The following is a 14,001-nucleotide window of genomic DNA, read 5'->3' on the forward strand; positions in this document are numbered from 1 at the left end:
CTATATACCTGAATAGACATGTCCTCTGTATCAGGTTTTCCATATCAAGTGAGACAAATCTGGTTGCTTCCTTCACAGCTTCTTTTATACAAGCTGTTTTATCATCTAACAATCTGATGAAGTTGCCCTCGTTCAGCATCTCAATAACTGTACCCTTACCGATACTACACTGTTCAGCCACAACTGCTTTATGGGCAGATTTGCGAATGTCTATAATTGCTCTTAATCTCTCACTGCTGATTCAATGATGACCAAAGATGAAAGTTTCAGAAAAACATAGTAATATAACGACACAACAAACATGTTTATAATCACCAGCTACCACAGAAATGCCAGTGTGTTCTGCTTCTACAGCATTAACCATTTGCCTCATCATAATAGCATAAGCTTCTTCGAGTGTTGTTTTTAAATAAGCCTGATTAATTATATAATGACACCTTTATACATTGCAGTGGATGTATCATGACTGCCTGTAATTACCAACTTGTGTATTTGAGTGCACAATATGTAAAATTCTTTATCCGTGCATAACGCTTTACAAATCGGAGAGACCCGCTGTAGTTTGTTCTCGTGACATCGAGTATAACATTCTTTAGTGGTAATGACATGTCAACCGTTTGTACACAATTGAGACATTCGATTGTCTACCTGACCTAGCCACACTCTTGGTGCTGAACACCATTTACCGGTCAAACACTTAGTAAACATCACATTTAATCAGATTGGGTTTTATTTACGACTTAAAGTTGTAAATATAGGCATTATTTTTCCGTCTAAGAGCAAGTGAATGACATATTCGGCATCAGATCTGATTTTTACTGAGCATGTGATCTGGCTTTTTAAGTGCCGATCAGACACTACTGCTTTTAATTGATTCTTAAGCACCGATTTTTTTTTTAATTTGAGTTCTCCTTTTACAGTAAACAGATCAGTATGTATATATACCATAGCCAAGTCATGGTTTAGTATATGGTAAATGTCAGTTTCCCTAGAATTAGCTTGTAAGCCAATCAGTCTTGAATAAATCAGATGTCACACACTAATGTGCTTTCTAGACACGGGACGCATAAGTATATATCAAATGTTTGCGTCCCCTGCAATTTCTATGCGTCCAGAACGCAGGACGCAGACCTAAAATTATCCCTGCAGTACATTTGTATGTAAATTATGGTTTTGTAGTTTTCTTGTCTGTAATCTCTTCATGTCAGCGATTTTTTTCCTTCTTTATAAAGTGCCGGTAAACGGCACTTTCCCAATTACGAAAATACTACAAATTTCCCCATTGCTGGCCAAAAAATTCCAATTTAAGGTAAAAAAAAAATTTTTTTTTTTTTTTTGGAAAATGCAAAATTTTGTTAGTTTCCCTGTGCAGCTCTATGGTTTTAACCTAGGTAAACATAATATTGACAGCTTGAAAACACTTAGTTATCAATTTTAAAGTCATGGGTCAAACAGAATTCTCAAACCTAAATTCAAGCACTTTTCAAGGACTTTTCAAGGCCAAATTTTCATTTTCAAGGCCGAGAACCGTACGTTAGTTTCCTTAAAAAAGCGCATTTTCAAGCAAGTAAATATCATTTATTTGCTCAAACAAATTAAACTTATTCCACAATAACTCATACATGTTATTTCTAGTTATTACATACCGGTTATCCATCCTTAACTCAATGAGTCTCACATACAGTTTGTCAACCAGTTCCGGATATTCAGCAGTTCCGATTAATTTGTATTTAATTTTCCATAATGCCCCAATAAAAACAAAATGATAAGTGTCTAAGGTATACATTAGGTAAAGGAATAAATTAACAAAGTTTTAGCAAGAAATCTTTTGTAAATAGCTTACAGGGTGGAAAAATGCAGCAAAAAGTTAACCGGAACTGATTGAATGAGTTATGTTTTGAAATGTGCATATGGATATAGAAGGCTTTACTATTTTCAAATAAACTTTTTGCTGATTGAAAACAAATGCTATGACAATGTTTTGAAATACTAATTCTGTAAGCTGAATGATTTTTAATAATTTTCCTAAGGTTGAACTTTAATTGGCTATTTATGACAAAAAACTGCATATGCCGTCTGACCTAAGCTGTTATCATACAAAATAGATTATTACCCTTTATTTTTACATCTTCTCACATTGACACTAAATCCCGATAAAATTATTGTGGTAAAAAGAATAAATGTTTTTGCCGGGCGATTCTAAACTGGTGTACTGACTGTATGTATTTACTTTTTAAAGTTATTACAAACAAACACATTGCTTCTCAATTTCATGTTTTCTTTGTGGGTTTCCCCTTTCTCATGGCTTTTCAAAGCGCTTTACACCATCCCCCGACATCAACGGTCCTCATACAGACAGCCGAAAATGTGCTTTTTGAATGTCATTTGTTTTCTGTACCCAGGAATATTCAGTTAACCACCCTGGTTTGAAATGACACTTTCCCATCGCTGCGTTTTCACTCGCGAAAATTGATCACAATGGAGAATCTCTGATGTAGTACACATAATCTGTGACGAGTACACATAACGTTTCGTACTCAATAGTGTACGAACTTATATTTCGTACTCAACTTTTTGCGCGAAGGAATTTATGATAAATTTTCGTAATATTTCCCTTAAGAACGATTTAAGTTTATAATTAAAGCGATGATACATGTAATTTTGAGCGGAAATAAACATGTTCAAGGCTTTTTTACATGAAATAAGCACTTTTCAAGCACTTTTTCAAGGCCAACCTTTATTCAAGGGCTTTTCAAGCCTAGGACTCGTTTTCAAGCACTTTTCAAGCCCTGTGCGAACCCTGAAAGTATTTGGGAGCATAAAATCAAATACACCAATTTCCCAATTTGAGGGTTTCACGACTCGATTTTTCCCAATTTGAGGGTTTTCACGACTCAATTTTTCCCAATTGGACCGGCACGGGTACTTTTCCCAATTGGACAAAAAAAATCGCTGCATGCATATGTAAAATAATACATTTATGAGATTATAGTAGAAAATATTGAATGGTCTTTACAAAATTCCATTCAGAAATACAATTAGTTCAGTTTTATAGCATGAAAGTCCGAATCAAAGTAGTGGAATGACATTTTAACTGCAGTTATTTGCATAAGCAATCATAGTGGCAGCCATCTTGCGTATAATCTGGAATTTGATTTCGATTAATTCACTTCCAAATTATTAACCATCATAATACCATTCTAATTTAGGCTGCACAGATCCAAAATAAAAGATAACAAAATATCACCACCCACTTTAAAATGCTGAAAACGAAAATGCTGAAAACGGTGGCCATTTTGGACGTCGTCTTGGATTTCTCAAAACCCCCAAATATACCAGCCCTTCATCATTTGGATTCTTCATCAGTAACATGTCCCCTAACACAAAACACTTTTTTTTATACACCTCAATTTCGTATATATGTCAATTTTCTGCTGGACTATATACTCTCTGGGCATAAAAAAATAAGTCCATACACTTTTGAGAAGAATAATTCAAACTGCAAAAATATGAAGTTTGAACAGGTATGCCTGCCAGAAGCAATGTTTTAGTCAAGAAATGTGGTGATTGATCAGTAACTGCTAAAATGGAAAACTGCAGATTAATCAAAGCCTTTTACTTTACAGTTCAATTGATGATTTGGTTGATAAATGTACATGGCATAGGTATAACTATGCATGACCTAAAAATCTTTCGTAAATTTTGGTGAAGGTAACAAAAACAGTAATGAAAGCTGACATGAAAGTTGTCTTCCAATCCCATAAAAGACCATTTGACATACGAGATTGTGCTTTATTGAGATTGTGAAAAAAAAGGGGTTTCATGCATGCGCGTAAAGTGTCATCCCAGATTAGCCTGTGCAGTCAGCACAGGCTAATCAGGGACAACTCTTTCTGCTATTTTATATTTTATGTTTAAAAAAAGTCTCTTCTTAGCTAAAATCCAATTTAGGCAGAAAGTGTCCCTGATTAGCACAGAAAAATCTGGGATGACACTTAAAGCACATGCATTTAACCCCCTTTTCACAGAGCACGGCTCATATATACAAGAGCACCGCATAACGGGTGCCACGCTTGGCTGCGGGTGCAGTTTTTAATAAATGATTTTTTTTATTTTTTTTTAGAGGTCACAGTGACCTTGACCTTTGACCTAGTGACCCAAAAATGGCTGTGGCATGTAGAACTCATCAAGGTGCAGCTACATGTGAAGTTTCAAAGTTGTAGGTTGAAGCGGACGGCGGAAGATGAGCTGGCTATGACAATACCTCGGGTTTTCTCCGAAAACAGCCCAGCTAATTATGAGATTTTCGTCAAGTGCTGATACATCTGTGAGCATCCCACATGATTAACAAATTGAAACTGAAAGCATCCCTTAACCCTTTGCATGCTGGGAAATTTGTCGTCTGCTAAAATGTTGTCTGCTGAATTTCTAAAATTAGCATCTTCTTCTATTTTTTTCAAAGAATACTATCAGAAAAGCAAACAGTTTGGATCCTGACAGAACGTGGCGTCTCATCTGGATCCAAACTGTTTGCAAAGGCCTTCAAAATTCGGTTCCAGCACTGAAAGAGTTAATCTATCAAATGCACTTAGGTGAAATACTTATACATTTTAAAGCAGCCCATGTGATTAACAATCATTCAAACCTGAAAACCATTGATTCTATTAACAGCTGAGTGCGAGTACATGGATCCCTTGCAACAGCTTTTTGTTCACTAACAATTACAGCTATGTAATTTACACATCACAGTAATTATGAAATTTCAACATTTTCAAGACACTACAACATCGTCGGCTGAAGACTTTTGTGATACACATGTTATAATTCATTTTAGCTCAAATGGCCTACTGTAAGTCAATGTACTGAACCCTTTTAATATATTACGGAATCCCGCAAAGGCATAGAGCAGAATAAACGTTTTTTTCACAAGCTAAATGAGTGGATAGCACAGGCTGGTCTGAAGCTATGCTGGCTGCATTTGGCATAAGACCCATTTTTGCATGATGTTAGTCAAATGTTTATGATTCTCAACACTGCAGAGCATGTTTTGCTCTAAGTAGCCGAGAACAAGATTCAAACTAATCCTGCTTCATTTCTATTGATCCTGCTTTAGCAATTAAGGCCAGCAGACGTCATATGATGCTTAGAGTACTTTAACTGCTCATTCCACGCATCCACTGTGATCAATTTTAATTTAAGCATCACAAGACAAAATCTCCAAACAAATGTTTGGTTCTCAAAAGGATAGCTAACAAGAAATGATTACATTGGGGGGGGGGGGTGAAATAATTATGTACAAAACCGAAAATGAAGGTTAGTAAGTGACTAATACTTCACTTATGAACAAGAGGGCCAAGATGGCCCTAGTCTAGTTAGCTCACCTGAGAGGAGTCGGTTCATTCAATTTTTACCAAACGTCAAACTTGACCTAGATATTGTCCAGACAAACATCCTGGTAAGTTTCATCGTTATTAAACCAAAACTCTGGAGTATCGAGTGTTTTTGTTTTTGTAAGATTTGACCTGGTGACCTATATTTTGAGTTGACCCCCCTTACCAAACATCAAACTTTGCTTACAAAAATAAATATTATGACCAAGATTCATAAAATCTGAACCAAATACCTCACAAAATTGTGACCTCTAGAGTGTTTACAAGGATTTTGTATAATATAATGAAAATTTGGACAATCTAAGGGCAATAATTATGGCATTAATTATGTGATTTTGCTCATTATAAACTTGACTGAGATCTTTCAGCAATTTTGATAAAGAATGCTTGAGAAATGTGAATGCTAGAGTGTTTAGAAACCAAATGTGGAGGGGCGGACGGCGGACAAAGACCAGTCCTAAAACCTCATCTGAGCAATCAGGTGAGCTAAAAAGTGTGTTTCACCCATCTGAGCCATTTTCCAACTTGTCCAAGAAATCAATAAAACCAATGTATTGACTAAGTTTCACAATGATTAGGCAAAAAATGTGACTTCTATAGTGTTCGATCACAAGGTTTCTCTCTAGTCACATAAGGAAAACTGCCCCACCCCCCTGGCAGCCATGTTTCTTGACCGATCGAGACTATTTGCAAACTCATCTGAGATACATATAAAATTAATCTTTTCACCAAGTTTCATTATGATTGGGCAAAAAATGTGACTTCTAGAGTGTTCACAAGCTTTTTTTACTATATAAATATAAGAAAACTGCCCCCCCCCCCCCCCCCCCCCCCCTCCCCCGGCAGCCATGTTATTAAACTGACCGGAACCATTTTCCAACTCAACTCTCATATCAAGGAAACAAATGTTCTGACCAAAGTTCATGAAAATTGGGCCAAAAATGTGACTTCTCGAGTGTTCACATGTTTTCACTATATACATTTAGAGAAAAATGCCCAGCCCACTGGCGGCCATGTTTTTTCACCGATCTGGACCATTTTCGAACTCGTCCGAGATGTCAAAAAAAAAACAATGTGTTTACCAACTTTCATGATGATTGGGCAAAAATTGTGACATCTAGAGTGTTTACAAGGTTTCTCTATAGCCAAATAAGGAAAACTGCCCCGCCCCCTGGCGGCCATGTTTTTCAACAGACCGGAACGACTTTTGAACTCAACCAACATATCATTAAGACAAACATTTTGACAGTTACATGAAGATTAGGCATGAAATGTGATTTCTACAGTGTTTACAAGTTTTTTCTTTTTTTTTGACCTAGTGACCTAGTTTTTGACCCGGCACGACCAAGTGTCTAACTTGACCGAGATTTTATTGGGACAAAGCTTCTGACCAAGTTTCATGAAGATCGGACAATAAATGTGGCCTCTAGAGTGCTTACAAACAAATGTGAACAGACGGACGGACGGACAGACGACGGACAAAACCGGTCATAAAAGCTCACCTGAGCAATCAGGTGAGCTAAAAATCAGAGTTTCAATTAACATCCAAATTATGGTCTTCAATATCAAGGACAGTTTCTAAACTGTCTTAAAAATCTAGCAATTTTTTTTTGGTCTCATAAGATGACAGTGTTTCTCCTGACCAGACTAGAAGGACTCTGGGGATCATCAAATAAGGTTTAAACAGAACCAAAATTTAATGACAAAATCTTTTAATAATGACTGAATCTCTAAACAAACATTCTTGCAGTAGTGCTACCAAAGACACAAACTCAATGATATTTCAGTAAGCCTCTTGACACTCAGCAAATAAGACAGACACAATATTCCGACTTTACAGCTGGGCAACAAGTAGTGTACTTATTCTTATCTTAATGGTAAACCCTTTACCCCTGAGATACATATTTTGACGCATTTCACTTAGAAAGTTAAATTTAATTAAAACTTTTATTACTATATTCAAGTTTTAGACGTTTCAACCCTTAGATACTGATGAGCAGCAAACAGCATAAAATCTGAACAGACTGCATGTTACTCCCAGGCTGTTATGGTTTTATGCTGGTTGCATAAACGCACCTGTACTTTAGTACTGTGATGTAGTTCCTTGGAGAAGGCAATAAAATAAACGTAGACAAAGTCCATTTCAGATTTCTTTACGTTCTATTTCTGCATAAATTATTAACACAACACACTGTTTTAAAATGTTTGTAAGATAAACGCAAAGACCTGCAACAGGCCCCGCCCGCGACAGCAAGAAATTATGACCTCTTCTATCCGGCTGTGGTCGGCAGACTAATTTTGTATTTAATAAGAACAAAATACATATATCAAATGGTAACAATCTCATGGGTCATGTGCAAAGTCATGTGCAACGTAAATATTATGTATGCAACGGACACATAACAAATACAATTAATATTTTTTTATCCATTAATTAGCCAAAGAAAAGTACATTTTATTTTATGAGTTTAAAAGCATTGTCATAACTAATGATAAGTATATAAATCTCCACTTTCACCACCATTTCCTAAAGTTATGCAATACTCATTTGAGACACACATCTTAAGATAAAAAGTACAAATAATTTCAATTTTCTCTGTAAGCTCACCTAGCCTATGTGACACTTCCATGATTATTGCCATACATTTCTTGATTCTATTTACAAGTTCCAAGCTTGAATTAGACATACACATATAAACAAGAATGGGGTTTGTCTGATGGTTGACGGATATTACTGGTGTTATATGTATAATTGTAATTAAGGCACCAGTTATTCGGAGAGCCTTTCAGTTTAATGACCTATATCCCAAGTTTTATAGAAAAGCTAGTCCATCACAACTCCAGGATATCATCAAAAGATTTTTACAGGAAATGAAATCTACTATATCTGAATGGAAAAATATCTGCACAGTCTCAACAATTATGGGTTTCAAATAAAAAAGGTGGTTTACATTGCCTCTGGTGGTAATTTTTACCAGGCAATTTGATCTGGAGGACTATTAATTTAACTGATCTGGTACATATGTCAATCATTCCTAAGTGTATAATATATTTCATATCTAACTAGAAATGGCGCCGCATGTTTGACCCAAGGGGCACCCCAGGGTTGGTAAAGGGGTTATGCATAAATTGAGTTGAAATTGACCGTATTGTCATAAGAGATGTTCAGTATCAATAAGAAGTGAATCGGTGTAGAAATGAAGACGTTAATGTAAAATAACATAAAACAAGAGATGTGTTTGTCAGAAACACAATGCCCCTTCCTGCGCCGCTTTGATTTATTAAAAAAAAAAATTCATTTGGCAGGTTCATTACTTACCTCCCTTTAAGCTTATTTTTTCACTTGGATTTGGGTTTTTTTACCTTTGACCTTGAAGGATGACCTTGACCTTTCACCACTCAAAATGTGCAACTCCATGAGATACACATGCGTGCCAAATATCAAGTTGCTATCTTAACAAGATGCGTTTGTGAAACACAATGTCCCCCTATATGACGTTTGACCTTGAAGGATGACCTTGACCTTGACCCTTCACCACTCAAAATGTGCAGCTCCATGAGATACACATGCATTTCAAATATAAAATTGCTAGCTTCAATATTGCATAAGTGACATTACATGAGCAATTTTGACCCATATATTTGACCTTGAAGGATGACCTTGACCTTGACCTTTCACCACTCAAAATGTGCACTTCCATGAGATACACATACATGCCAAATATCAAGTTGCTATCTTCAATATTGCAAAAGTATTCATAAAATAAGCGATTTGGGCCACATATATTTGACCTCTGACCTTGAAGGATGACCTTGACATTGACCTTTCACCACTCAAATTGTGCAGCTCCATGAGATACACATGCATGCCAAATATTAAGTTGCTATCTTCAATATTTCAAAAGTATTTATAAAATAAGCGATTTGAGCCACATATATTTGACCTCTGACCTTGAAGGATGACCTTGACCTTGACCTTTCACCACTCAAAATGTGCAGCTCCATGAGATACACATGCATGCCAAATATCAAGTTGCTACAGTCTAACCTGCACATCCGACCACTTGCATTTAGCGACCCACCTCGCTAAACGACCGTTATTAATTCCTCCCAAGCTAAAATCAATTAAAAATGGCTTTACTAAACGACCACCTTAAATCCGCGACCAACGACCATTGTTTTTCTTACAAATTAAGACTCGTTACGACAGTAAGCGACCATTTTGCAGTCTCGCAGTGAAGTTGCTAAGCGATGGTGACACTCAACTAACAATGCAGGTGATAATCCGCTAATTGGCATCCACGCTTGCACGCTGTTATCGGGAGCAAACTGTGAAAACTCGGCTGACATTAATTATTTGTGTACTTAAAGTTTGCAAATAATTGTTTTAATTACAATGACTATATTTACTCAAAGGTAAGTTTGTAACGGACAGCAGTATAAAAAGGGAGGTAAATAATTTTTCAAGCACTTGCAAAAGTACACAAACAGCGCAACATGTCTTCTACTAAACGAAAGTGTCTTACATTGGAAGAGCGGATGAAAGCACTAAAAATGCTTGAATCCGGGAGGAGCTGTAGGGCTGTAGCGACCGAGATGGGTGTTGGTAAGACACAAATACAGTCGGTGATGAAAAGAAAACGAGAAATTATTGAAGAGTATGAAGGGACCACTCCTGAAAGAACGGGCGCTCAAGTTCGCAGCAGAATTGGGGTTAGCGTCGTTCAAGGCATCAAATGGGTGGCTCGACTCATTCCTAAGACGCCATAACATTGTATTCAAAACACGGACGGGTGAGAGAGCGGAGGTGGATCCAGTCGTAGTGGATGACTGGAAAAAGCGTCTACCAACAATCTGCGAAGGTTATCAACCGTGTGACATCTATAACATGGATGAAACAGGATTATTCTACAAACAAAGCACAAGGTAAGAAAAAAATTAAAACACCCTAATAATAAAACACATAAATAAATGAAAATATAAATAAATAAACAAATAAATTATAATTTTATATTTCAAAATAACTTTTTTAATATTTTCAGTGCGACGTTCTTCAAGAAAGGCGAGACATGTGCCGGCGGGAAGATGGCGAAGGAGCGCATCACTGTGGGTTTATGTGCCTCGGTAACGGGAGATAAGCTGCCCCCAATCATCATCGGGAAATCAAAAAAACCGAGATGTTTTGGGTCAGTTACTCCCGACAAATTGCCGATACGGTATTACAACAACAAAAAGGCGTGGATGACGACCGGGATAATGGAAGACTGGCTGAAGTGGTTTGATCGGCGGATGCGACATGCCAGAAGACACGTCATATTATTCATAGACAACGCACCATCACACCCTCGCATCACACTAACCAACATCAAGCTACAGTTCCTTCCTCCAAACACAACATCAGTGATACAACCCATGGACCAAGGGATCATACAGACAATGAAGCTAAAGTACAGAAAACGTCAACTACAACACGTGATGATGGAGCTGGAGAGATCGTCGGCGACCACCGGACCTCAAATTCTGAAAGAGGTTAACATCCTACAAGCTATCTACTGGGTCATAAGCGCATGGAAGGAGACAACGACGGAGACGATCGGCAAGTGTTTCGCAAAATGCGGATTCATGAGTGACAGTGAAAAAAGTGCTAGTGCTAGTGACAGTGAAAAATGTGCAGATGACCGTGAAAAAAGTGTTAGTGAAAACATTACAAGTGACAAAAGTGACAAAAGTGAATGTGATGATGTTGAGGACGACTTGCCTCTCATCATGCACAAATTAGCACATGATTTATTTGGGTGTGAAGTGAAGGACCTCATCAACATTGACAGGGACTTCACAACATGCGCAACGGACATGGACGAATGGAAGAAGTCAGCACCGGAAATTCTACAAGAAGATGGATGTGACGAGGAAGATGACACCAACCCAACAGAAGAGGAAGCGACGACATCAGAAACAACACTCTCCATGAGTGAGGTAGTGGAAATGAGCAGAAAACTGAAGGACTGGGCAGTGAAGAAAGGGCACCATGATCTACTAGCGACATTGATGGAAGCCAGCAACCAGATAGGGGATATAGCCATGAATGGAGAGAAGGTGAAACAGACTAAGATTGAGGATTTCTTTTTCAGGCCATCTTAATATTGTTGTAATGTGTAAATATGTGTATGCTGTTCCATGTAAATATAATGTTCATTGTTGCTATGCTTGATATGTATGCTTTTTATTTGATATGTATGTATTATTGCAATTTTAATTGTTTAATTATATGACTGTTACATATTGTATTTGTAGTGGTTTAATTTGTATTTATTTGTATGTAAAGTTTGATGTATTAGGTAAATATGTTTATGTATTTTTTTATTAAATAAATGTATATTAATATATTAAATACAATTAAACAACAAACAACTTTTTTTTCTGTATATATTTCTATAAAAACGAACACTCAACATATATTTGAATGTATAATGTACATACTAAAGCGAGATACACATGCATGTACTGACATATGCTAATGTGTTGCATTAACAACGACCAACTGGTCTGACAGGTCAAACTGTACTCAGAGACCACCTCAGTTAAGAGACCACTTCCTAGATTCACCTTGGGTGGTCTCTGAAGACAGGTTAGACTGTATATTCAAAATAGCAAAAGTTATTGCAAAATGTTAAAGTTGGCGCAAACCAACCAACCAAACAACAGACCAACCAACTGACAGGGCAAAAACAATATGTCCCCTACTACTATAGTGGGGGACATAAAAATTGCAAAAGTTACGTCCAATGCACCATACTGGGGGCATAAAAATGAGTGAAAATCTCTGACCCGGCCCAACCTCAACCCCCATAACTTTTGAACCAGGGATCAGATAAAAATTCCAAATAGTGCAGGGTCGTACATATGCTCATAGCTACCATGTGTGTAAGTTTCAAAGTTCTAGTGCTCATAGTGTAGGAGGAGATAGTGGCCGGGACAGACAGACGGATGGACAGACGGCTGAGATCACCACAATTTCCCCGTGCTTTTCAAAAAGCGTGGGGATAACAATTAAAATCCTTCATATTGAACTGCTAGTATTCCAAATAAGTAACAAGAGAGCCTAAAAGACCCAAAGTCGCTCACCTGAGATACCAAGGAACTGACCTGTTCTGTGCAGCCCAGGATATCATTAGAACATATGTTCTGACCAAGTTTCAGAAAGATTGAACTATAAATGTGACTTTTAAAGTGTTAACAAGGTTTTACTTTTTAGACAATAACACACTGCAGAGCTGGGCCGGATGTCTATAATCGTCCTGCTGCCTACATAACGGTCCGAGGGTCTCGGGCCCTACTCTATAGTGTTAACAATGTAAATGTTGACACCGCAGGACGCACAATGGACAAAAGGCAACCTCAAAAGCTCACCATGAGCACATTGTGCTCAAGTTAGCTAACAAAAGGCGATCACAAAAGCTCATCGTAAGCACATTGTGTTCAGGTTAGCTAACAAAAGGCGATAACAAAGGTTCACCATCAGCACACTGTTCTCAAGTAAGCTAAAAAAAAGGCGAACTCAAAAGCTCATCATAAGCACATTGTGCTCAGGTGAGCTAAAAACATATGCATCCTATACAAAGTATTAATATTTTGTGTTATATACAATAATATGTTCAATCATATTTTATGACATATGGAGACTATTCTGTGTAATTTTATGTCCTTACAATATTATTCTTTAATTAATGAGCACTTTAAAAAGATAAAAAGATAAGCCCCAAGATATTCCCAGTTGTTTCTCTTGTTGCATCTCAAACAACACTTTATTAGCAAAAAACATTTCATCATATGAAATCATGAGTGTTAAGTTAACTTTCCAGGAAGATGTGTTTGTCATGCCCTTGGGAAATTAAGAAGTTGTAAGAAAAGCAAAACAAAAGGAACAGATAAATGGGAAGATATAAATAGAGTACCGCAACAACAGGCATTTCAAAACAGTAATAATATGTTGTAATAAATATAACATTTTCTCTGAATCAAATATCAACCATTTTATTCTCTCTGTTGACTGGAAAAGTTTAACTACCATATTTGATTTTAATATTATATGTGAAAACTTATATGAGTGTAAATGTAATAATGTAACAACGAAATTATAATATATAGGCAATATTTCTCATTAAAAAAATATTTAAATGCATGTAAAAATACCAAAAATGTTAAATATGTATAACAGCATTGCAAAAGTTTACTCAGTCTGGAATTGCCTCAGTTCACTGTAGGATAAACCAAGAAGGCAAAATCACTTGATTTGAAAAATGCTTTTATTAAAAAACATACATACATAAATATGAAGAATAGGCATGCATTTGCCATAAAGCCTGGGTTTTAAAGCCCTACAAATAAATTTTCTTAATTTAATTCATAGCGCTATCCCAAGCAGGTCAGTATGTAAGCTACCTGCATAATCAATTACTGCAACATATCTTTGTACAAATCAACCAAAAGAGTAAAAACCTTTCATTTTGTACAATCACCTTGACCTTAATGACCCAAAAAGAAATCCAGGGCCCGTATTCACCAAACAGTTCTTAGATTTAAGTCTAAGAATAAAGAAAATTCTTTAAAT

At 36.7% G+C, this 14,001-nt stretch overlaps 1 protein-coding gene across 1 annotated transcript; it reads left to right on the forward strand.

Moving 5' to 3' along the window:
• Positions 1–10,475: 10,475 nt before the first annotated feature.
• LOC127846305 (tigger transposable element-derived protein 4-like) lies at positions 10,476–11,531 on the forward strand. Its single transcript, XM_052377471.1, has one exon. The coding sequence runs from the start codon at positions 10,476–10,478 to the stop codon at positions 11,529–11,531; it is 1,056 nt and encodes a 351-aa protein (XP_052233431.1).
• Positions 11,532–14,001: the final 2,470 nt, after the last annotated feature.

The sequence above is a fragment of the Dreissena polymorpha genome, chromosome 9 (genome assembly GCF_020536995.1).
Source record: "Dreissena polymorpha isolate Duluth1 chromosome 9, UMN_Dpol_1.0, whole genome shotgun sequence".
NCBI lineage: Eukaryota > Metazoa > Mollusca > Bivalvia > Myida > Dreissenidae > Dreissena > Dreissena polymorpha.